The 26,621-nt window shown below is 41.4% G+C and overlaps 2 protein-coding genes across 2 annotated transcripts in view; one reads left to right on the top strand and one right to left on the bottom strand.

The window, feature by feature from the left end:
- snap25a (synaptosome associated protein 25a) overlaps nt 1-4,297 on the top strand; it is a 40,264-nt gene extending 35,967 nt beyond the window's left edge. The window contains exons 6-8 of the mRNA XM_071914235.2: nt 1,283-1,402; nt 2,924-3,068; nt 4,229-4,297. Coding sequence (XP_071770336.1) covers nt 1,283-1,402; nt 2,924-3,068; nt 4,229-4,297 — 334 coding nt within the window. The remainder of the gene's footprint in view (nt 1-1,282; nt 1,403-2,923; nt 3,069-4,228) is intronic.
- Nucleotides 4,298-16,462: 12,165 nt separating this feature from the next.
- Nucleotides 16,463-26,526, bottom strand: LOC139916323 (saccharopine dehydrogenase-like oxidoreductase). The gene is made up of 12 exons (XM_071905149.2): nt 26,319-26,526; nt 25,548-25,660; nt 25,245-25,325; nt 24,845-24,974; nt 24,343-24,392; nt 22,917-23,047; nt 21,890-22,007; nt 20,014-20,133; nt 18,947-19,003; nt 18,392-18,503; nt 17,918-17,999; nt 16,463-17,720 (listed from the first exon to the last, which is right to left on the bottom strand). Exons 1-12 carry the CDS (start codon nt 26,509-26,511, stop codon nt 17,621-17,623), a joined length of 1,287 nt encoding a protein of 428 aa, XP_071761250.1. The 5' UTR covers nt 26,512-26,526; the 3' UTR covers nt 16,463-17,620.
- Between the last annotated feature and the right edge of the window lie 95 nt (nt 26,527-26,621).

Below are 26,621 nucleotides of genomic sequence, written 5' to 3'. Positions count from 1 at the left end.
TGACTGGAAATACTAAGAATGACTGTGCAGGAACGTCGATGTTAAACAGGCTGAGAGGTGAAAAGTTTCATTTTGTACTTTTATCCAAAGTGCCTTGGAGTAACATGGTTGCATAGTGTGGCTGGGCTAGGAACTCCAAATAAAACAATAGATAAAATATTAAGCTTTAACTATTAATTTCCCCCCTTCATTTCCAACTCATTTGTGCCAAAATAGACGCTGAATCTCACAGTTTCAGTTTTGCCCAGGCAGTGTGAGCTGACATTTACAAAGCCATGTAGCGGAGCCGTGATTACATATCATGTTAGCACAGCTGTATTTGTCAGTGCGCTTTTCTCCTCCTGAGATAGAGGAGGATATAGATTAATCCCATGCTTTGGTTGAGGGCTTTGTAACTGTCAAAATCCTTATCGTACTCTTCACTCCTCTGCCTTAATGCTGCTTGACAGCCCAGCTTGTCCAGAGCTCCCAACCTGGAAGAGAAGCGTTTAAAAACTTTTTTAAAAAAAAGGGGGCGTTAGTAATAGTAATGGTTAACCATGGTGTTATTCTCTGTTGACTCCCTCCAGTTTCATGTTTTGTTTTGTTTCCTTTTTTCTTTTCGCAGTTTGTTCTTCGCATTAATCGTCGTCCCTCCTAACGATGTGACAGTCCTGTACACTCTGTGTTGTGTGTCTGCCAAAAAGCTTGTCTCCTCTCTGTTTTCTGTCACACCGGGACATTTAACTGTGGAAACGGGGGTGGGGTGGGGGGACATTGACATTGTAATAACACAGAAGTGCCAGCAGGTTGGTTAAAAAAAGGAGGGGGGGGGGGGGCATAGTCACACACTGAGTCATCCCAAATACATGCTTAGATTATACAAAAAAAAACAGATTCCAGCTTGAGAAAGGTATGTGACTTAGCATACAAGGCTTGACCAGTATGTTATATACCTACGAGATATAACATCGCACAAATTACTATTGTGAATTGATCCTGTATGATATCAACAGAATGAACCTACCTATCTACCAACCAATCCATGCCTGCTATGCTTTGCTTGACTTAGTCTTAGTCCCCACTGTTACTCATATATTTATGTGCTGGATGCATGATACCAAATAACACCTTTGTGTCAGCTGATCATGCTATATACACTGACATATGCTGCTGCAGTACCTCAAGTCCAAGGCTCTCTTTGTAGATCTCACTAATGGGAAGCCAGCCTGGTTGAGGTAAATGATGAATCGCATGGTTAAACTGTTGAGTAACCGTCTTCCTCGTCGTTGCCGGTGGCCAGGATGAAGAGCGGAGGCAGCAAGGCCTGGGGGAACAACCAAGACGGGGTGGTGGCCAGCCAGCCCGCCCGCGTGGTGGACGAGCGCGAACAGATGGCCATCAGTGGAGGCTTCATCCGCAGGTGAGAGGGGGATGAGAGGATGAGGGGAGACGGGGTTCATGCAGGTAAATAAATGCCTGGAATGTAGAATGGATGGGAGGACGAGGGGAGAAAGAGAGGACAAGGGGATGATGTCAAAATAGCTGTATGGGGCATAAGATGACAGAAAGAAAGAGGTGTGTGTGTGTGTGTGTGTGTGTGTGTGAGAGAGAGAGAGAGGAAATATGAGTGTCCCTGTAGGGAGGTGAAGACATTTTGGGTTGTAAGGGAAGCATGGAGGGACCAACGGGGAGTAGGAAGACAGAAGCAAGGTTGTACAGAAAGCAACTGCATCTTGCGCCAACATGGAGATCCAGTGGAGAATTCGCTGTGCACAAATAATGTCTAAATATAGAACAACCGGGCTAGAAAAAGAGAGATACCTGAGAAGCTTGTTGTTGGTGTGGGTGTAGGTCAATTCAGTAATGTGAAGTGAAAGTGAATATGGAAGATTTATTTCCAAATTTAGGTACCTTTGACACATCTTTTCTTTAGCTTATGCCCCTCTGGTCCCAGTTTCTACTCCAAAGCACTACTAGTTGTAGCTTGAGACGAGTTAGCTCAGCCAGCAGGCCAATTGAGCAAAGCAACCAATGTTAATGTTAATATGCAACTACTAGCCACTGCTAACGCATTTGCATGTACGAGGTTAGTACAATCGCTAATGCACAAATTAGATGTGTTTACAAGAAGGCAGTGAATGTTAGCTGCAAGCAAACAAGCTGACATTATCTGGACACAAAATCGATAAGATGTATCAGTGCGGAAATGATTAGTTCCCAGTGAAAACAGCACATAAATTAACCATGACTATTGAAATCTGTTGAGACAATCATACATTTAGAAACGCAATCAGCCGTTCGTGGCGCTGAGCATGCAAGAGTAAAGTGGAGAAAAGATGAGTGGAGATGAGGAGAGGCAGAGAGGAAGGTTGAGGGAAAAACATCCACCTGGGTCTTATTTCTTTACCTAGCAATTACAGAATACAGAATATATGAATATTCTATGTACCTGGGAATATTTGTTACATCTAGTGTCTGGTCGCTCTGGCTTTGACCCTGCAGCCCTTACTTTTGGTTGCTTGTAACACTGGTTGCAACAGTATCAAAAGGGAAAAAGTGTCATCACTGTAATCCAAATTCTGTTACAGTGTTTCGTAAGATCGGATAAAATAAGATAATATGAAACTTTATTGATCCCTGTGGCGAAACTGGGTTGTTGGGTGCCAAAAATAGAATATAAAATAAGCAACAAAAACAGTCAATAATAAAAATGAAAAGAATACAGCAATAAAATAGAATATAAACATTTCTGCCAAGGATTGAAAGGGATATTATGCAACAAGTGTCCTCCTAGCGGCTGAGGTCAGACTCTGCTCTCCTGAGACGAGGAACGAATCAGAGGTGAAATATGGATGAGAAACAGGGCAACATGGCAATATGTGGTGTGTGTGGGCTTATGTCCACATCATCTAAATCTACCTGTGTGTGTGTGTGTGTGTAGGGTAACAGACGATGCCCGGGAAAATGAGATGGACGAGAACCTGGAGCAGGTGGGCGGCATCATCGGTAACCTGCGCCACATGGCCCTGGACATGGGCAACGAGATCGACACCCAGAATCGCCAGATCGACAGGATCATGGAGAAGGTACACACACACACACACACACACACACACACACACACACACACATACACACACACACGAGACGAGACCTACAATTCATTAACTTTATTATACTTATATTTATATAGCTTTATTTGGGCCACCCTTTACTGAACATAACTTTTTATGGCATTTTAGTTTTATTATACGTAAAGTTAATCATCCTATACATCAATATTTTTCTTCATTTTTCTCTCTTATTTTTCATTTATTTTACCTGTAACTAGTTCAGTCCCACTGAGATTGAGAATATCTTTTTCAATGGAGACCTGGCCAAGACAGCAGCTTCATGACAAATATAAAAGTTTATATTCATTTATATTTATATTCAGGGAAGGTTGACATACTCCTTTCCAGCAACACCCTGCAGTAACACACACTCATACCTGGGAGCTGCACAGTAGATTGATATTTGTTGAGGGACAGGAGAGCATCACTCTTTCACTTCCCCCTCTCCAGGATTTGAACCTTTGACCTTCCAGTCACAAACCCACTTCTGTAACTTCTCTAACTCTGCCTCTCTCGATGGGGTGGAAAGGTTTCAAAACCAGGATTCAGATCATGCAAAGCTCAAATATTCCATTAAAACAGCAGAATGTGTATACTGGTATACAGCAGAGAGGAACAGGAAAGAAGGGGGTGACTGACAGATGTCATGAGTGGGATTCAGATAGTCAGTGGCACACACCTTCACCCATTGTGCCACCAGAGTTGGATCTGCAAACAACACAAGAAAGAAACTGCTGGAGTTTGCTAATAAAAGCAAGAAAACAAGCATTGTCCTTGAGGTTGAATGGGGATGTTTGGACCAAAAACTAAAATTAAATTAAAATCCTCTTCAGAGGATACTTTTTGAGGGATTAAGAGCACCCTTGAAAAAGGGGTTTATAATCTCAGTGGGACTATAAAAGTTAAATAAAATGAAAACACATTTAGCCAATGTGAAACCAATATAAAATCACATCTTTTAGGAATGGTGGTAGCTTCTCTCTTACACAATACTACAAGGAACACTGCTGTACAAAACAACCCACAATCAAACTGTTCTAGGCTGTTTTTCTAGGCTATTACTGTATGCTGGCTAAAAATAAAGCCAACTGACGCTCTTCTTTTCCGTCTTCCCCCCTCTTTCCTCCACCCAGGCTGATTCCAACAAGACCAGGATTGACGAGGCCAACCAGCGCGCCACAAAGATGCTGGGCAGTGGCTAAACTCCCCCAGCCGAGAGCCCGATCCTCCCGGCCTCCCGCGCCGCACGTCAACAGGCGCCGACATGCTTTCATCATGGTATTGACCTTCTAGGTTTGCACACATGCACATATCACCTCCCCTCCCCATTGTAAATGTTGTTCTGTGTGTCGTCTGTCGAGCTTTTTCAAGATGATTGTCCTCGTAAAAAGATGATTTCTTATACTCCGTATATCATTCTTTCCAAAGGTTGTATATAGTGCTGACTTGATGGCTCTCTAGCTCACCTGTGAAGTTTTTATTCTCTTTATCGAAAAATATATATATCATATATTATAATATATCATATATAATATATATATAAAAGTACACTGCTCTGGATGACAAGTATATAATAGGAATGCTATACAAGCTGTTTGTTTTTGTTATTTTTCCTTTTCAGTATCTCAGTATCGTCTTAGTAAAACTGTGTCATTCCATTTAGGCTACTGTCATGCTCCTTATTTTGATGTTGTCATGACAAAGGGAGAAGACTGATGGAAAAACATGAATAAAGATATATCAAGGTACAGACGAATGGGATTGCAAAGAGCACTTACAATCAAATGGCAGTCTTTGGTTCATTTTCCTTCATCGCAATCATAATGAGTTACTGTTTAGACAATGTGCAACTAGACTCTCTGTAGCTGTATTAGACATTGCATTCCAAGTGATGTGAATTGTGCGTTCTCTGCATGACAAATGGTAGATTTTAGAGTCTTATAAATAAAACCTGTCTGAAAAATATATATAAAAAAAATGATAACATGGCAGTAGCAAATTGACAAAACGCATGCTCAGTATTAGGACACAGTTGATCGTTCCATACTCCTGCAAGTTTGCAATAGTGCCACTCTTTCTGTCTCGATATATTTACCGACTGTGACCATCTCGTTGTAAAATAATGCAAAAGGGATCAAAAAACCGAAGAGATAAAGATGAAAAAAATGAGGACTTGGGGGTTGTATTGCAAAAAAAATGACCTGTTTTCTAAATGATTATGCAGTTCAGTGATGAAGATGTTGATTATGTGCTGAAAGATGGGGACTGGTTGTGTACTGTAACATAGGTTTTGGATGCTCTGAAAAAAAAATAAACGTTTGCAATGTAAAGCAAAGACGCATATTTCTGAGAGACCTTACTTTTATAAGAAGACTGTATCTGTAAGTTTATTCTCCCCGTGTGGTTTGTTATTGGTAAAAATAATGATAACAATGAATAACAATAACTATACTCTGAAACAAAAAAATTACATACAAAAGGGTTTTTTTGTTGCTTCTGTACTTTAGAGCTATGCACACCAAATCGCCAAAATGTCGAGTAGTTAGAGTAAGATGAATAAATACCTAAACCTGAATGACACAATAGGTTAAACTGTGAGATTGATGTCCTCAACGCATGTAATATTAAAGACTCCCTCTCTGTATCCTGTCAGTGTGTGAAGTGGTGGACATTTTGTAGCTAGCTGAATTGATTAAAAGTAATAAACCCTAGTCGCACCCGTGTCTGTCGTTATTGCTCCTGCCTCCTGTTAATCTGTAGGCTTTTGTCTCTGTCCAAAGTGCAGTGAGCAGGCGTCCTGTCCAGGGACTTTATTATTTACAAGAAAATATCACTCAATTTAAGAATTCATACATGTATTTTATCCCTATAGCTAAAGACAGTCCACTAAAAATCCTTTTCTTTCTGTCCTTATCGCTCTGAACAAGCATCATAACCTAAAAAAAATCATGATTAACACATTGACAATCTAGATATAAGATAAAATTTGATATTTATATGATAAGGTAGTATGCAGCTATTCATTTGCTAATGATAGAGTATTCACTCAGAATTATTTGAAGAATTATTTGAAGAATTTGTTTAAAAAGCGCTATGAATCAATTTTGGAAGAAAAAAAATAAAATGTTCATCATTCAATTTCTGTGATTCTAGAGGATCCAGTGAGTAAACATGTTGCCATTTTTGTCAACAAAAGACTTAAGTTACCTACAATGCTTAAAGGATAATACCAATGTTATTTTACTTTTGTCTTATCACCATTAATACCCATGAAAAGTCTAAACCCACTGATGTATTCACCACATTCAGACACTCACAATTATGTACAGTTTATGCTCACAATTTCATATTTCATGCAAACAAATTAACACAAACCTGCAATTTAATAAAACCTGCATATGTTTTTTTAAAGCATGTGCTCGATTTAGCTTATTCAGCAAGTTAACCTGATTTCACCCACTTGACATAATTATTTAGTTGATTGCATTGAGTCATTGAGTTTAATTAGTCTGATATTTTATTGAAGTAAGACTGATTGAATCAGGTGTTTGATAAGGTATAATGGGGATTCATTAATCAAGTTTTACTGGTAAAAAATGATGAGTTATCAAGGCTGACAGTGCTGACAGTGCTTACGATGCTATTGTTAGTCAGAAACAACTGACCAGGATATTGAGAGATAATGGACTCTGTCGTCGTCAATATTCAGACTTGAGGGATGTTAGAAACTTTATAGTCAATCAATTATAAAGAATCTGTATCAGCCAACATCACATCACAGAAAAGGGCTTGGTGTGGATACAGTGGCTCTATACACTGAATGTGCAAAATATTAGGGACATATTCCTGATATTAAGCTACATCTCAGCTGTCTTAAAACTTAAAAATCCTTCTCTAACTCATCTGCTTCTCTTTATCTACATCTCCTTTGTGATCGGTATAGATTTAATGAGGTAAATCAATAAAGGACACCTGGATTCACCTCATCAGTGCTCTAATATTTTGTACAGTCAGTGAATATAAACTTGTTACTTGCACACTTTTTTATCTATTCACACACTTTTTATGCAACTTGAGCGCATGTGTAAAAAATAAAATACATTGTTACCACCAAATACATTTTCACACAGCAAGGTCTTCACAGGAGAGAGATGTTCACGTTCATTAATATTGACCGGACTGTCCAAGACGATGCCAATAAATTGTGAAATCTGTTTCAGAGTGGATTTTCCTTTTAAGTGGTTTTGTGCTGCAGGTGGCTTCCTGTGTGACCTGCGCTGTGGAGCTGAGCAACATGCTGCAAGAGAGATGAATGTGTTGGTGGCATCGAATAATTAAGATGCATTGTCTATCCTCCACTTGAAATTAAATCCTGATAGCGCAGCAACACAGGGCAATACAACACAGGAGAAAACACCTAAACACACACACATATATAAATGCACAAACACACACACACACACACACAGACACATACACTCCAGCAAACAACACATGCGAACACCCGCACACACACTCAAACCAACAACGGAATTAAACACACATACACACAGACACCCACACAGACTGGAACAACTCCAGCGACACTGCCATACACACAAACACACACTCTCTCTCTCTCTCTCTCTCTCTCTCTCTCTCTCTCTCTCTCTCTCACACACACACACACACACACACTTACACACACACTCACACACTCTTAAGAGCCACACAAATCCCAGCATCATCCATCATAGTTTATCAGTGTCTCAGTGTAAGGGAAGCGGCCCAGCCAGCGTATTAGACTGAGTCTGCTGCTGTCTTCTCCACAGAGAGCAACACATAACTACAGATACAATAAACTACAATAAACTACACTATACTCATACTAGCTATCAGGGGTGGAAAGAGTACTAAAGCATCCTACTCAAGTAGAAGTACTGTTACCTTGCTTTAATTTTACTTAAGTAGAATTAAAATTACCGGTGTAGAAATCTACTCAAGCAAAAGTAAAAAGTACCTCATTTAAAATGTACTGTATAAAATGTATGTTACTTTTTAGAAAAGAGTTAGAAAATGTGTTTTTAGAAAAGAGTTAGAAAATGTGTTATGATCTTTTCCTTGCAATTCTAAAAGGACAAGAGGACAGAGTTCAAACTTGATTCTTTTAATTGGAAGAATTAGAAATTACAAAAGTGCACAAACAAAGTAAAGTCACCTTGCTCTTCTCGTCTCTGCTGACTGATCGTTCACTGTGAATGGCTCCACAATTGGCCAATTTACGTTGGTCCAGTTACTGATGCTGATCGAGGAAACAGATGTGATTTAAAATGTAGCGAAGCACACTAAAAAGCTACTCACTTACAGTAACGGGAGTAAATGTAATTTGTTATTTCCCCCTGCTATTGTATGTATGCACTCATAGTAAAGCGGTGCTGTCATCCTCTTCACTATACAGACTATATGCTCTCCATATCTCACCGACACTCAACAACACACTCACAGGTTCAACACCATTTGTAATACTTAAGAACCTGGGGCAGTATATAAATTATGCACAGCTGAAACTGCATTCTCAAGGACACTGGTGGATTAAGTTATACTGACAGGGTAAAGGCATCCGTTCAGCAATACAAAAACCTGCTAATGTTGTTTTATATATTCTTATTCAATCAGTATTTTTATCTCTTTTGATTGTATATTTAACCTAGTTTAACAATGTACTTTTTAACCCTTATTTACAAGTATTTAAGATGCTTTACTGCAATTTGTGCATAACCACAAACAACCAAACATGTATTCAGAGTATTATCAGCCACTCCACAAGTGCTCAAAACAGTACTCAGGATTTTAGCTTTGACTGTACAGCTGCAGAAATGTAAAAAGCTTTATTGTCCGTAGGTGTTTGGCTGACGCCGTTATCCAGAGCGACAGTGAGCGAGCAGGTAGTTCAGTCTCTCTGAAGGCCACCGGGCTGCTGATGGGCGTAACGGCTGTCGAGATCCAACCTGTGACCTTGTGGTAATGGGACGGCCTCTCTAACCGCTACGCCACACTAACGGCACTCAAAATACCTCAACTGACATTATGAAGATCAAACGCTGCCTTGAGTTAAATGAGTGTGGATCCACCGGAGCTGAGATCATACGCCAAATAGTCAAAGGGAACGCTGACAGCTCAAAAAAGTCTAGTGATCGTTATCTGAGTTATGTTTGCCCACTTGGCCAAGATGAAGTGAAAATTTTGACATGCAGTTTTCAAAATGTTCATCATCCAATGTTTCATTTGATTTGTTAAATGGATGAAAAAGTGGTTCAAATCTGTGCATGAACTGCTTTAACTGCAGTATGCGTAGATCTATGGGACTAAAATGGCTAATTGTACCATTCCTGCTGTGTCAATGAAGGAGAAAAGATAGCAAACAATGGTTTTAGGTATCAGACCTGACACCTATACAAGTAATAATATTTCAAATGGTGGTATAAACAGTCAAGACAAGATAAAAGTAAGCCAATCCTTGAAGGGGAGCTCAAACTCAGAAGTGATTGGTGGATCAAAATCCATAATTATTACTGTACTCCGAAGGACACTTGAAAACTTTTTTGCGAGGCCAAATCCTTTTTTGTTTCAGATCAAACAGCGCAGACTTGCCTCAGAGGAGGCCAACGCTACAGCATGAGAAAATTCCTGAGCAGATAGAAAGAAGGAAACATCAGTGAAAACAAGTGCTGCAATACCACGCAATCTCCAAAGGACTCTCTCTCTCTCTTTCTCTCTCTCTCTTTCTCTCTCTCTCTCTCTCCCCCTCTCTGTCTGTCTCTGGTTCATCCATTATTCAGCAGGATAACAAAAATACCACCGCTCGAAGGAGACGAGAGGATAGTACAGGAATACTATGGATTGATCTTGCTTTTTGGGGGGGCCGCAAGGCATTCTGCATCATCATCTTATATGATGTTCACTGGATTAGCTTGCTTGTTTTTACATGTGTCCGTCTGTTCAGGATAAAGCCCTGCATGCTCACTAGAGTGCGTTGGGACAAAAATGAATCCATGACCTTGACCTAGAAGGGCTTTACGCATCTGGCAGGGACGCAGGATGTTGCAGCACTCTGACCGCATTGTACGCTGCACCCCAGTCTTCCCTTCCAAAACTTATCTTGGCAGGATGGAAAGGCATCCGAAACAGCATTTAGACCCATTTGATCTACTAGCACACACATGCTATAGTATTTCTCTTGTTGGCATAATATCTGTCTTTTCACATGCAAAACTGCAGCATGAGGACACGTCTGTGGCAAATGCTTTGGATTTGTCATGCCGCATTTGCATCCGGAGGCGAGTATCGGTGGTGTTCGGGACAGTAGATGAGGAAGAAACACTGACTGAGTGAGAGAGAGAGAGAGAGAGAGAGAGAGAGAGAGAGTGAGAGAGAGAGAGAGAGAGAGGTTGACAGGAGTGGAAGAGGAGCAGAAAGAATCGTATTATTTAGCATTTATTTAACGTATATAAAAATAGCAGGTGCCATTAATGACTCTACAAACAACTCCCCAGATGTAGTTTTCATAGTGCAGACCTGTCAGAGAGAGGGAGGGAGAGAGAGAGAGAGAGAACAAGAAGGGAGAGAGAGAGTGAAAAATAGTAATATTACTGTGCTGTCAGCACATTTATACAGACACTAATGAGTACAGCACAATTTCTCTTCCCAAAACTCGGGGGTAATACATTGCGTCTTTATTTAGTCCGACTAATGCCAACTGGGACAGTTATTGTAGAACAAGTCAGGCAGATTTGTCTCACTGCTCCACGATGTTTCCTGACATCTTCATTTACTGACTTGGTGCAGCAACAGAAGCAGCAACGCAACCAGTACAACCACAGTCCATTCATGGAGTTAAGGCTTCAGTGCCTTATTTTTCTCAGTGCCTTAAGTTTGAATATGTTCAGAAGCAAATTATTGCAGGACAAACTTTCTATTCCTGCAAGGACTCGTTTGATTTGTATTGTCCAATGATTATTTAGGTGAAAAATAGATTCTGGGCTGGACTGTGAAATATATGGAAAAAAGGGTGAACATCAACACCTGTCACACTCTTCAGCACTTCTTTCTGTCAAAAAGGTTTGGGGCGCCTTGTTAAAACAACGCACTCTTACATTTCAGTTGATTGTAATGTGTCAGAACACATCACCCCAATTTTAGCTTCCCATCATTGGCTACCCATTAGTTTTAGAATTGATTTAAAGATTTTATTGATTACTTTCAAAGCACGGCTCGGTCTAGCTCCCTCTTATATCAAAGACCTTTTTAACCCCGTACGAACCAGAGCGCAGCCTGAGATCCTCTGGCCAGGCACTTCTGGACATTACTGGACTAGGTGATCGTGCTTTTGCTATCAGGGCCCCTTCCATTTGGGACAGCCTGCCCGAGGATATCAGGCGGGCAAACTCAGTGGCCTCCTTCAAATCCCTTCTTAAAACTCACTTTTTTAGACTTGCTTTTAATACCTGACTCATTGCTTTTATGTTCTTTGGTTTTTACATTTGCATGTCTCATGTTGTTTTAATTCCATTTTTACTTTGTGTAGTATAGATATATGTATAGAGTTAAACAACCAATGATGTACAAGAAAATTTGCGGTGGCACCAAGTGTGGCCAATCAGATTCCTTTGGCTCCACCCCTGAGAAAGAGTTAAACATTCACCTACCCTGCAAAGGCTTTTCTCAGCCGTTCCAGGGATTCGAACCAGCAACCTGCAACCTTCCAGTCACAAGTCCAGTATTCTGATCTCCAAGGCTACTAACACGCTTTGGACCCTTGGTGTTGATGGTAACTCAATTACATACATCTTAATATTGCTTTAATGTGTAACTAAGTGATGTTCTGCGTCGCTTTTTATAATATCCGGTAATAGAAGATTTACTTAGATAAAGTAACTTTTCACTGGAGTGTTATATAAGCATATTTTAAAAGTCGAGCTGTCAACTGAAGTTATGCTGTCACTCTTTCTTTTGTTATTGTTGCCTCAAAGCACAATGAAGCATGACAGCTGTGACGTTACGGTTTATTTTTTCCTAGTTGAAGAAACACATATTACTTTGTGTCGCTAAAGAGAAAAAAGACAAAACATTTTAGTCAAATGTGTCCTTGACGTTCATGAATTGATGGACAGCCAACATATCTCATTTTAGATTGTGCTCATGTTTGGAGTACAATGATGCGTGATGAGAAAAAAAATACATATTTTTATTTGTGTGGAGAGAGAAGTGCATTTTTCATTATTCCCTTTTACCCTTCCATAGCTCTATCTATAATACCATGGCATAAAAATAACTGTACTTGTCATAATAAGGTGAATCTTATTCTGAAGGGTGTGCATTTGTAAATTGGTAGTCTGGTGGTTCTGTCCTGAAGGTTGGTTCTGCTAATTAAAACTTAACTTGCAATTCTAATAATGTTTCTTCATATCAGAAAGCAAACCGGAGAACTGGTCACAGCGGGAGGGAGTGTGTGTACGTGTGTGTGTGTGTGTGTGTGTGTGTCTTTCCGTGGGCGACCCCCCAAGCTTCAGCAGCATCCCCCATTCCCTACACCTCTCACTTTTTTCTTTCTCTCCCTCACTGCAATATTTGTCATTCTATCCGCTCTCTGACTCTCATCTAATTCCCTGTGACTCTCTAACCCTTCCCTCCTCTCAGCGACGTCTCGAGCGCCATCATTCCTTTTTTATCAGCGTGTCTTTTCCACTCTTCCTCCCTCAATCTCTGTTCTCAACTCACCACCCCTCCTTTTTGTGCTTAGTTGTGTCTGCAGCCTCTCTCTCTCTCTTTCTCTCTCTCTCTCTTTGTCGCTGACACAGTCTGGGACTCAGTTTGTCGGTGTCAGCAGATGAAGCCTGGAGAAATAACAATCTCCTGCCACATGCACACACACACACACACACACACACACAAATGTGCAACAGAAATACACACATGTGAACGCACGCGCACACACATTTGAAAATCCAAACATTCACACAAATGAACAAATGAAATGGCAGACATACTGCAGCCACACACTTTCATGACATGCACACAAAAATTAACAAATGCACACACACTCACACTCTCTCTCTCTCTCTCTCACACACACACACACACACACACACACACTCTCTCATAAGGACACGTTCTGTAAACAAGGCCTGTTGTGTCATGCTGGCACCCAGTCCCAGCTCTGTATCATAAATGTGTATTCATGCTGCCTTGCTGGCGGCCCGCTCCTAAGGTCACAACACACAGGACCCTCAGTAATGAGATGGGGTGTGTGTATGTGTGTGTGTGTGTGTGTGCGCTTACGTGAGCAAGAATTCAATTCAATGAGCTTTTATTGGCATGACATACATGTGTACATATTGCCAAAGCATACAACAAGACAACAAATACAACAAATGTAAGACAAAATGATAGAAGAAAAATAGTATACCGAGAATGTGATAGCATGCACAAGAGTGTGTGTGTATGTGTGTGTGCATGTTATCTCATATGTGCATTATGTATTTGTGAGTATATGTACATATGCATGTGTGCATGACTGCGTGTGTGTGTGTGTGTATGTGTTCATGTATTCCTCTAGGGCAAATGTTCACATAAGGATAAAATGCAACATCTGGCCACTCCTCACTTCTTTAATATATGTTAGTTTAGGGTTAAGACCTGGGTTTAGGGTTAAGGTTAGATTTAGGATTAGGTTTAGGGAGGGTTAACAGATACTTTCGGCCACAGTGAATGTTAAGCCCATGTCTCCCTTCTAAAGATCCCTGTGGAGTTTTTTGTGCCATTATAACTGATTAGCACACCTTCAGTCAGAGAGGGGGGGCTAATCGGTGAAATCAGCTGGTGAAGTGTTTGGTTGGAATGAAAACCTGCAGACTCTCGGCCCTCCATGGTACGAGTGGAGAGGGTTAAGGTGAGGGTAAGGGGTCAGGGAATGAATGTAGTCAGTGAAGGTCCTCAGAAGTATAGGAATACAAATGTGTGTGTGTCTGTGTGTGTGTGTTCTAGAGGGGACCTTCTCGAATTAGACTGGCTCAGAGTATAATGCAACCTACCCGTCCAGCTTTTGCAGCGAGGGAGGGGCTGAGTGGGAGGAAAGTGATGGAGAGAGAGAGAGAGAGAGAGAGAGAGGTTGACACGGGTGGAGGAGGAGGAGGGGAGGAAGGAATCTTATGTAAGACTATGCTGCGTTATGTGAACATGAAGCTGTCTCATCCAGAGAGAGAGAGAGAGAAAAAAAAAAAAATACATCATCCCACTGGAGACAGTGAGGAAAAGAGAGGCCAGAGAGAGACGAAGTGAGCCGGAGCGAAACAGAAACACGATGAGAGATTCAAAGATGGAGAACAGATGACAGAACAGGAGAGAAAGAGACAGAGGGGAGAGTGAAACAGAGAGAGAGAGAGACAGAGAGTCAGAGGAGGAGAGAGTGATGAGAGAGGTGAGGGAAGAGTAGCGAGATGGAAGGTGGGTTGCAGTTTTCTTAACATCCCGATCTGCAGGGTGGAGTCATGGTTTTACCGGACGGAGAGACGGGGCAGAGGGAAGAGGAGATTCAGAAAGAAAAGGAAGGCAGGAGAGAGAGAGAGGGAGAGAGAGAAAGAGAGAGAGAAGCAAGGAGAGAGAGAGGGATGGAGCTCATTAGGTAGACAGTCAGTTCAATTCAAGACAGATAGATCCATAGGGAGAGAGGAGGAAAGGAAAGGAGATATTGGAGGAGTGCTGGGGGCGAGGTGTGTGTGTGTGTGTGTGTGTGTGTGTGTGTGTGCGGTGGGGGGGTGGGGTTAAGCTGGGTAAGGTAAGGGGTAAGGGACATGGGATGAATAACTGCACAGCCACAATGGCGGGCGGGAGACCATGCGGGGGCTGGCGAGAGGGGTGGGGCTGCTCTCTGCTACGCATAGGGAAACCACTGCAATCTCTCCCTCTCTCTCTCTCCTTCCCTCCCTCCATCCATCCATCTCTCCCCATCTCTCTCTCTCTCTCTCATTCTTGTACACCGAAAAAATGCCCCCCCCACCTCCAAGAGATTATCCTCACGCTGTACTTAAGAGCTACTTAACACAGAAACTACCCCGGTGACATTTTCCATGTCAACAAACCTGTCTTTTTTCACTGCACACGCAGAGCTAAATCCAGGTCTCTCTGTATGTGTGTGTGTGTGTGTATTTATGTTTTCTCCCCCTCCTACGAGAGCTGTTTTATTGGAGTGGTGGTGACAGCTGGGGGAGGGGAGATAGACGAGACAGAGAGAAAGAGAGAGGAAGAGAGAAGAAGAGAGAGGGCTATGAGTCACGCTGAGGAAAAAGAGAGCAAAAAAAAGAGACAATAGCTGCCAGCTCTTTTTAACCTTGGCCTCCTATTCACAGAGCCGGTGCGTCTGCTACCCCACGATAACCTTCTTGTGATCCTGTCCCCGTTTATTCCCGCTCTCAACCTGCACACACAGGCTTTTAATTAAGGCCAAACAATGTCTCTGCATTCTCAAAGGCAGAAAATGACCTCTACTGTCATGTAGGTCTGTGCCATGTAAATATTTGTCAGTGATGAGGAGCCGGGGAAATAGCGGCACCCGGTGGCGGCAAAGGGTTTCTACAGGTGGGAGGGAGACTGCGGCCTCATCAAGCTTCACTGGGTTTGAACACACAACTAATAAGCGTCGGGTTATAAATAATATCTTGTGTGTATTGTGTTGTGTGTGCGTGTGTGTGTGGGGTTCTACCCTTGCAAGGATAGAAGAACGATGAACCTCCATCATAACATTTTGTCAGTCCTTGTTTTTCAAAAGGTAGATAAGGTAAGGGATTAAAACTAAAAAGAGCAAGAATGGTAAATTGACAATTGTTTTTCCATTTAAAAATTCAAATTTCCATGACTTTTCCTTGATACACTTTCTGTATAAACCAAAGTTGCTGGAGTTTCAAAATCACACAAGGAAATAGTAGTCATAATTTTATGTATTCCCTTTAAATGGAAGGATTCTATTAAATTTAATGGGCCGCTTTTTGATCTTCCCTTAGATCTCCAAAATCCACTGGCCTTTTATTTCTAGTGTTAAGATTAGGGTTAGAATTAGGTTTAGGTGAAAATTTAGGCATGGATTTATGGTAGGCCTTTAAGATTAGCTTACAAATCAATGCAATGTCCTCATAGGTGTAGTATACATTTGTGTGTGTGTGTGTGTGTGTGTGTGTGGGTGTGTGGGTGTGTGTGTGTGTGTGCTCTCACTGTTCTGATGTGAACAATGAGGCATCTTGTTACCAAACAGCCACAGCACTCAATAACAACATATATTAATTCGTTTTTATTCTTTTCTGAATTTAAATCTACTCATGAAGTACAACGAACAAAAAGTACTTTAAGGTAATGTCTTTAATCTGATTAAAAAGCATGTGACCACAAGACCATTACACAGTATGAAAGTATCTCGCTCCCTCGCTCGCTCGCTCACTCACGCACGCACACACGCATGCACATACACATACACACACACACACACACACACACACACACAGAGACACAGACAGAGTGGACTGTATTATGAACAACGTGCTAGAAGGCTCAGTCTGGGTCAAAGACACTGAACACAAGGACAAAGAGTTGCAACTAAAAAGGACTAGATAATGTTCCAGCACTGCTTAACACATTTTTGACTGAAGGAAATATTTAAAATGCATCATGAAATTAATATACAGTAAAATCTTTACTGTAACCCAGTTCATATCCTGGCTGTCATAAAGTTTCTATATTGTGCTCTTGTTGCATCAAGTTGAGTTAGTGTTTTTCATTTTTTAACATTTCATTTGAAAGTTTACATGGTCCTTTTGTATGCTGTGGGAGATTTATGAACTTAATGAACGTGAAGCTCATAAACTAAATGAAACTCGTAACATTTTGCTTACTTTCACATACGCATGGTTGTCAAATTAGTCTGTAAAATGAGTCTGCTGTTTTACTGGATTCCTGAAAAGATGATTTTAGAGAAAGGAGGTTTTGATCCAACAGGGGTGGCAAGTTAAAGCTTTCTAATGATGAAAAAACATTTCAATTAAACAAGAACTTGCTTTGCAGGGGATAAAAACTAGGACTTGATCAAAGGCAGAGGCACAGTTGGCCAGAGGGTGAAAGCCAACATGTCCATTTCTGCTGAAGTGTCCTTGAGCCTATTATAATGCCTGTAATATGTTGACTTGAGTGCATTAATTTCCCTAATAAAACAATATTAGATGTGTGGAGTTGGGGTGGAGCACCATAACGAGAGCTGCAGGAAGCTGAATTTTTACATGATGCATTGTTGCTCCACTAACCAGAGGAATCTTTGGGGGAAATCCTGCTTTAATAATGCAGGATAGACACACGGTGGAGGGATTTCTACACTGGCTACTACTGTACACAGTACTAATGCTGGATAGATGAAGGGTTGGTGAACTTCTACGCTGAATACCACAGTACTAATACATGATAACTGCAGGGTGGAGTGACTTGTTTACTGCTTGGTTACCGCTGAAGGTCTACGGGTAGCTTCTGACTGAGAACTTGATGCCGTGGTTATGGAGGCGGTCGATGAGGGTGGTTTTAGAGAAGGCGGCTCCCGGAGAGTACACACCTCCCCTGTCAATAACAACACAGAGAGAGAACGAGAGTGAGGGGGAGAGAGAAGCTGGAGTTAACGCCTTGAGAAAAGAGGGAAGATGGACGAATAAAAAAAAGGGAGGAGAGAGAACCGGACATACACAAAGAGACGGAGAGAGAAAGAGGCAAAGAAAGAAAGAAAGAAGCATGTGAAAAGGAAAAGAGACTCAACTGACCTTCTGGGGAGAGAGTGCAGTTCATTCAGCAAGGTGATGGCTGCCTGAACCATAGCAGACACTGTTGCTACATAACCAGGCTCTGTTAACCAAGAAACAGAAAAAATGCAGTTAAAGTAAGGAAATAAACACTATAAATTTCTAAAAGTAGTTCCACTATTTAGTGCATGTAAATACTGGTCTTCTGGCCTATATATGATGCTAAAGCTTTCTCCCTAATGTAGATGCAGGAGGTGCAAAAATAGCCTCTCAGAACTTGTACTTTGAACAACAAAAAGACTAAAATATTCTTAAAGACCATTATATACTGACTGTTTGTTAAAATGTTGTTGTTTGTTGATGTTTTTTAGGTAGCAATGACTACTGCAATGATAATGCAATAGATGGACGATACAAGATTTCCACGATAGCTATAACTGTATACTGAACATGACCAAAAGCCTAATAGCACAAAGTCAGTTCTGGTGGCTTTACCTGCTCCTATGACCCGAGTGCAGATCTTATCATTGGGTCGGCTCTCTGAAGGCTCTTTCCCCTCTGAGAAGCCCTCCCCGAAAAACGTCAGGCTGAAACAGGTGTCCTCTATCTGAGAGAGGAGGGGAAACGAATGATGAGAGAGGGACTGAATGAGTAAGAGAGTCAACCAGTCAGTGAGTGTGTGAGTGGTTCAGAATCAAACAGGGTTAGATAGCACAACATACATTAAAATGATTATTACAGTCCACTAATATACAGCTGTTATGTTACTACAAATCTTTATGATTGATGATTGACAGGAAAGGGAACCCGATATAAATAAATATTTGTTTAAAGTAGACTACAAGAGCAGTTCATAGTTAATCAAACTATATTTCTTTACCACTACATCAGCATTAACAACACTACCTGAATCTTGGTTTCATTTGATTTTACAGCTCCCATCTGGAGCTACTGTACAACAGCCATTTTGCATCCCTCCCAGGAAGCATTTAACTTAATTTAATTCAATTCAGACACAAACGGAACAAGTGAACACAGTAACTGACTCACCTGCTTCATGGTTGGACCAGCCTTTGTGAACAAGCCAAAGGAGAAGAACGATGGAAACTATGGGGAAGTCAAGAACTCAGTATCAGCCACTTAATGTATACAGCAATAGTTACATAATTCTGCTCACAACAGATAGCCATTTATCCAAACTTAATGAACTATAATTATATACTCAAAATTCAATATAATATTTCCATTCACAATCTACACTCACCGAGCACACGGTGTTCCTAATAAAGTGCTTTGTACTAATACTGGGTAGTTATCAGCTACCAAAGTGACATCTGCCTCCAGGTTTGACGTGTTGCATTCTGAGATGCTTTTCTGCTCACCACAGTTTTAAAGAGGTTATCTGAGTTACTGAAGCCTTTCTGTCAGCTCGAACCAGTCTGGCCATTCTCCTCTGACCTCTCTCATCAACAAGGCGTTTCCGTCCGCAGAACCGCCGCTCACTGGATGTTTTTTGTTTTTCGCACCATTCTGTGTAACCTCTAGAGACTGTTGTGCGTGAAAATCCCAGGAGATCAGCAGTTTCAGAAATACTGAAAACAGCCCGTCTGGCACCAACAACCACGCCACGGTCAAAGTCACACTACCTGAAGCTGCTGACCTGTATCTGCATGATCTTATGCATTGCACTGCTGCCACATGATTGATGAGTAAGCAGGTGTACAGGTGTTCCTAATAAAGTGCTCGGTGAGTGTATAAATACTTTGCTATTGCTGGAATTGCAATGCTGGCGAATGTAATCTGAAGCGTTTAAACTGCATAATCTAAATACTACTTGCAAGTTATCAGATTCACAAAATGCTGCCATATTCCACTGCTGCATTTAAGTTGCTTTGGATAAGAGTTTTAGCTCAACGTCCACACCTAACTGCGACATTAATCCACATTTAAATACTTGGAATAGCCTCCTTATGTCAGGGTGTTTCTGTCATCTTGAAAGTTTTCCTACCTAAAACCACCTCCATTTCCATGGGACTCGGATTATCTGCTTTCCTCTAGGCATCACTCGGGAACATATTCACACGTAATAATAAGTAAAATGGCTGCGATGTACCTACCGTGGTGAGGAGTTTCCTGCCCAGGCTGAACTTGACCATGAGCCAGAAGAGCAGGCCGCCACAGCACAGCTTGACTACTGAGAAGAGGCTGCCGACCCCAACGTAGGCACTGTACTGGACCTGTGGATGGAGGGAGGAAGAAAGGGAGAGGATAGAGGGGAGAAGATGGGATGACAAGAAGGGAAAAGTCAGATAACGGGTGCAGATGAAGAGAAAATGAGAGAGTAGGGGAATATGGGAATGCAACAGGAGGCAAGAAGGAAGGTAAGAGATAAAAGGGAGAGGGAAAGAAGAAGTGGAAAGGGGGGAGATGTGAATGCAGAGGGACAGAGATGGAGGGGAAAAGGTTGAGGAGAGAGAGATAGGAGAGAGGGAGAGAAGTCGTGAAGAAATAAATTGAGGGAGGAAGGAAGGTGAGGGGGCGCAGGGATGAAAGAAAAAAGGGAAATAGTTGAAGGAAGAGAGAGAGAGAGAGAGAGAGAGAGAGGGAGGCAGGAGGGAGAGATGAGATGTCAAAGGGAATAATGAGTAGGGGGAAAAAAGTGATGAATCACTACATATGACTCATCACATTTCCACTCCGCTGGTAGATGGCAGCCTAAACAACATAATAAGATAGTTTCATTAAGGCCTGTTTCTCTGGCTGCGATCAAAACTGTGACAGCTGCTGGAACGGCTGACCTAGTTACAGGTACTGGAGGAAAAACATGGGAGGAGGGAGAGAGAGAGAGAGAGAGAGAGAGAGAGAGAGAGAGAGAGAGAGAGGAAGATGAAAGGAGGGAGTGCTTTGACAGAGGGAGAGAGAGATCAAGGTTGAGGAAGAGACAGACGGAGAGAGAAAGATGGAGAAAAGGGAGTGAGAGAGTAAGCAAGGTTGAGCAAAGGAGCGACGAAGACAGAAAAAGAGAAAGAGAGAAAGAGATATTGCAGATATGACCAGAGCTAGTTAGGAAAGTTTCTGCTTAAGTAATAGTTTTTTTCCCCCCAAACATTTTTTTGCTTTCCTCAGCCGGTGCAGCACTGCAGGATGCAGCGGCTGTCAGGTATACCCAAGATAAGGAGTATGTCTTCTTAATACTGAGGGGGAAACTCTTTGTGTCATTAAATACAGCGTACCAAACGGCGTTTCTGAGGGACACGGATAGCGCCGAGATATTAGCGGCTCTCAATCTTTCTGGTCCTGAGGCACGCTTCGCGAGAGCGACAAATTCCGAGGCATGCCAAATTATTTATTGCCTCGAACAGGGCATGCCAAATAATTGATTGCATGGAAATGTCACAAAGTCTAGTTTGATCTTACCTGAGGGTTGGAAAGCACAATGAGCTGTTAGATGAGGAAAATTTGCATTAGCTTGGCGGACGGGGCGATCGTAACCTTCTCAAAATGAATTATGATAAAGTTCATGGAATGTTTTTTATTTAACTTGGATTTTTTACTGCATGAGCCAAATAGCAAGGCACACTTATATAAATAAACAAGACTAAATAAACAAGACTAGACATTTGAGCTGCCTCCATAGCACACCAGGTATGAACTGACATGTGTGTGGTATTTGTTTGTGTAACATGCATGTCTCAGGTTACATGTCATATATGTTGCAACTATGTCTTTTCTCTAGTATTCATTCAGCTGTAGTGTAGTGGCCACAATAACTGCCACCACTACCAGTTAAAATATGATATAAAAACAAGATAATTTGGCTTAATTTCAGAGTAAAGCCCGAACAGATACAGATAGATAGGCCAAATTTTAGAACCAGAGCCAAAGCTGGGACCAAAATAGGGACAAATGCATAACCAAAACCAAAATTACCATCAACCTTCACTGCTGTGATAAATACAGGAAACACTGTCTCAGATTGTTATGGGCTCTTACTGGTAACTGCTGTTCCTCCTCGTAAAGGAAACGCTGGGTTCTCTTCACTACGGAGGGGTCCGAGCCCATGAAGGGGATGGCATACTGCTCAATCTCCTTACTGAAAAACACAGAGCCCCTGGAACACACACACACACACACACACACATACACACAATTACACAGAGAGAAGTCGGTGTAATCTCGACTCACCAAATCTATCTCTCGGCTTGCAGCATCAGCACAGTAGTATTCAACGCAAGCTCATTTCATCCAGTGATAGTCCTCTTAATCTATCTCTCCATCCCTGCTGGGCCCCGCGTTCCAATAAAATCTCATTACTCGGAATGCAAGTCAGTCCGCCAGACATTAATAGTCTGCAAATCCCTGGTGTCTTGCAGAAACCTTGTACCTCCAAGTGTGCTGTATTTTTTTTTTTTTTACTGTAACTGTCAGTGTACCTTGTATCTCACACTCAGAAAATGTTTCATGACCCTGAGACCAAGGCTAAGCACTCAAAATAAAGGGTTTCTTTCCAAAGCACTATATCTCAATTTTGGAAATCAAATTGTTAGCAGATGTTCATCACTCAATACTTAAATGGAGATTATTACATCTGCTCAAATATCACTCTTAGGTTAATAAGAGTAATAATTTAGCTGATAACTTGTATGATATTCCATAGTACATTTTCTTTCTACCAAGTTATCATTTTTGTAAGTGTAGGTGTACAAGTTTTCAAATGATGGACATCTCATTTTGGAATTAAACTCTTGAAATGCAGGGAAAAGTGTAAAAAAAATATATATATACATTAGTGTCAATGGGAAAATTTGAGTTTAGGGGTCTAGGAGTTTTTCTTAACTAGACTACTTTTTCTTAACTCCTAGACATTTGGGAGATACAAGGTTTTCTTAGCACCCTGAGGAAACTCACCTTACCCTTTTCTTGACTCGTCACTGCCAAGCCCCACATTCCAATAAAAATGTCATTACTTGAAACCGAAGTGTTTTTGCCAGACAGTAATTTCCCCCAGTTATAACCTTACCTCTTTTTGACTCTGGCTCCCACCACAGGCAGCGGCTTGTGGCCAAACCTCTTCCTCAGCCGGCGGAGGGAGCCGCTGTCTGCGAAGCCGTAGACAGCAGACTGCCAAGTGGCATCGTGGCCGGAGCCCCCCTGCAGAGAGAGGAAACACACCAGCATCAGCTTCCACTGACTTGTAATTCAATCACGATGCAGAAAGTGGATGTTGTTCAAAACTCAAATTTTAAAGAACTTTTGGCCTGAGAAGGTTGTCATATCCAATCAATAAGAAATCTTTTGTAATAGAACCAGGGACTCATTTATCTCCACTCCAATTAGGTTGCTTAATTTGCATATGAAATGACATGTAAAGTTCATGCCTGTATATGAACTTTGCATTTCACACTGATGAATAACTTTTTGTAACTACGGTAGTCTGGTTTTCTCAACTAATGTTTGTCTGTATGGTACAAGTTGTGGCAACTGTTTTTATTGAGTGGTTACATTATAAAGCCTGCCTGAAAACAAAATTTCCCCTCAAGAAACAACAAAGAATTAAAGAAACAAAGAGTTTATTTTAAACTTTTGAATTTATGGATTCAAAAGTGGCCCGACCTCAGCTACGGAAAACTTCAAGGAAAGAATAGATTTCAGCCCCTAAAACAGTAAAGGTGTACTTGTTCCTGAAAGATGACAGCAGTAGACAATGTAGAAGCAGTGCATCAATTCTAAAATATGCAGTGTTAGCAATACCGAAGAAACCCACAGCTTGTTTTGGATACGCATCGGCATATACAGTTTCAAAGGAAATTGTAAATGGGCAGATACAACGCATTTTCAGAAGTAACACAATCTGCCAATGGGAAGTTGGCCAATCAAATTTCTGGATGTTGCTTCTTGTACTCTCTTTCTCGCTCCATGGTTCCAACTGTCTGATGGATTTGATCAGATCAAAAAAATATTAAGAGAGAGCAACAAAAAGGAGCTCTTTAACTTTTCTAAGTTCGAGTTGAGAAAAATGTTTTCCCACTGACGCGTATAAATCATATCCCCTCTAGTCCACTCACTGTAATCAAGGCACTATGACTTGCACTCCTTGATATTGGTTGCTGGGAATTTTGATCCAGGAATCCTGTTCTGCTATTGCACTCATTGTAAATCACTCTGGATAAATCCCTAAAATGTAAAAATATTAATTCAAATTGTATTTCAGTTGAGTGCCTGCATTCACATCCTCCGTTTTGAAAAAAATCCTCAAGTATACAGCGTCAACTGATTAGTCACATCCATTGACTGCACCTTTAAAGGAATGGTTCCCTCATATAAAATTTAAGTTTTAAATAGCCAGCTCTTTAGTCTTTAATTCAGGGTTGAGAGAGATACTGTAAAAAGACTACATCTCCCATCATGCAGTGCAGGCAGGGTTAAGCTGTGATTGTTCAGTCTACCTCAGGTCCGCTGGTAATAGTCAGGAAGCTCTCCACTGCTGTCAGCGTTCCTGAAAACAAACAGCAACACACAGCTGAAGATCAAGTTCCAGTTAAAGATCATGAGTATTAAAAATACAATCAAATCATTGTGCTCAATTAGAAGTTAGACAAAGATGATTTTACTGCCATTAGCCTTTGTATAAATTGAGACAAATAAGTGTTACCTTCTATTTGTTTTATCTATGTAGGAGGTCCCTATGAGAAATGTTACATATAAACATTAAAAAACAAAACTTACTTACAAACAACAAGATGACAATCCAATATTTAGGTCTATACTTGAGCGCAAGCTTTAAGAAACACAGCTTGTATGCTTTGACATATGTTGAGGGCACAGAAACATTGGGATTTTAATTTTTTTTACCCTGTTCAGTGAATAAACCAATTAACAGGCTTTTGAGCTATATTCACAAAGACTTGGATCTTCTTTCTTTACCAGATGAGCTCTCCTGTTTCCTACCTTTGAACTGTTGTTTCGTGTAGAGAATACCCAAATCTGCCGGTATGGAGTCGAAGCCACAGCTGCCAATCACATACACTCCCCTGTCCAAGGCCTTACTGTGGTACTCTAGCTGCATACGCTCCAGGAACTACAGAGGATGGACACACACACACACACACACACACACACACACATGCATGTAAGCACACACGCATACATAAAATGAATACACACAGTTGTACGCACACAGCATGCAGTCACAGAGTAAACACACACACACGCACACTGCTGGATCATTTCAGTCTACTTTAAGTGTGGTAAAATTCAGCAGAAGCATTAAAACAAATACCAAGACACAAACAGAAATTAACAACCACAGTTAAACACCATAAAAAGGGACGTTTAAACTACTGCCCACCTGAGGCTCTCCGCAGATGTCTATGCAGTGAGCTCCATTTTCTATGCAAGCTTTGACCACCGGCTCACCATAAAACCTGTACTGAGAAGAGAAAGAGAGGATAGACTCAGGGGGAATTTGTTCAAACAAAAAGGATTGGGGTTGTCCTGCTGGCTGAGCGGGCCAAGACATGTACAATGTGCTTATGATGTTGTGGGTTCGAATCCAACTCACAACTTAAGTCAAATGTCAGTCACCCATCCCCTCCCTCTCCTACAGTTTCCTGGGTTTTATAGTCTCACAAAGCCGCTATTAAATACTTACTGGTCCCACACAGTTGAGAATTACCAGCCCTTGTTGGCACATGACGGCCAGCGATTCCTCGATGGACACATCAGCAACAATGATTTCAATGTCTGTTCGCAACTCTGGCATAGCTGGAAACAGAGAGGAAAAGTGATTATTATATGCAAATCCCACCGTGGATAAAGCCTATACTCATACATAGCCTAAACCTAGTGAATATTTAATGACTTGAGATATGTGTTCATGTTAGACTACTTCAATAAATTGTACAATTCCAATATAAAATGCAGATGGTCTGAAAAATATTGTTAGATCAACTTAATTACAAGGTTACTAGTGAAACATCTCCAGCCTAAAATTACTTTTTCATATTACTGATTGCTGTATATTATGCTTTAGTGCAATGGTTCTCAAGTGGGGCCTAAGATCCAAAAACATGCAAATACTGTGAACTAAGAACAACTTAGATGGAAGTTTTCAGTTATCCATATATTGGGACTTTACTTGCTGGCCAAAGTTGAGAGTTACTGCTCTATAGGCTTAACCAAACTGTACATTGCTACTTAGGTCGATGCAGAAGACGAAATAGAGCCATGTCTAGGGCTTAAGTTCAAGACTGTTTACTTGTAAATAACCACCGACAAACCACAACAACGACAGCTGAGACTGCAGCCTCTGTCAGTCACAGTGTAGCCAAACAGTAGTCAAACGACGTCTGACAATTGATCGTTAGTTCACAGACAGCAACACTCTGTCTTGTCTTGGTTAGCTAAACTGTCAGGCACATACACAGCCTCCGGGCGGCTTGGTTCAATACTCCTTCCAGACGCTGTCTGCTTCTCCCGGCCACGGCCCATTTCAGAGAGCCGCCGGGACCCTCTGCGGTGCATCGGGCCACCTCCTCCACCACAAACTGCCCGGTAAACCCAGAGGCTCCGAAGACGATAATGTGGTACGGTCTGCTAGAGGTTACGGCCGCCATTGTGCGTTAGTTTAAAGGGCTCGCCTGGTAGTTCCGGTTCTCTCAGCTGATTGGCTGAAACACGTTCGAAGCCGTTGTAAAATGACACACCTGTGGCAGCCGCATTACTG

The sequence above is a fragment of the Centroberyx gerrardi genome, chromosome 18 (genome assembly GCF_048128805.1).
Source record: "Centroberyx gerrardi isolate f3 chromosome 18, fCenGer3.hap1.cur.20231027, whole genome shotgun sequence".
Lineage (NCBI taxonomy): Eukaryota > Metazoa > Chordata > Actinopteri > Beryciformes > Berycidae > Centroberyx > Centroberyx gerrardi.
This window is presented reverse-complemented; position numbering and strand designations above follow the sequence as displayed.

Bases quoted from the DNA above. Each gene is read 5' to 3' on its own strand.
- LOC139916323 (XM_071905149.2), bottom strand. From the start codon at position 26,511: ATGGCGGCCGTAACCTCTAGCAGACCGTACCACATTATCGTCTTCGGA. The intron at 19,004-20,013 runs GTAGGTACATCG...ACTTCCCCATAG, and splicing joins GCAGGAAACTCCTCACCACG to TTTCCATCGTTCTTCTCCTT. The intron at 18,504-18,946 runs GTGAGTCAGTTA...CTCCTCTCTCAG, and splicing joins CTGGTCCAACCATGAAGCAG to ATAGAGGACACCTGTTTCAG.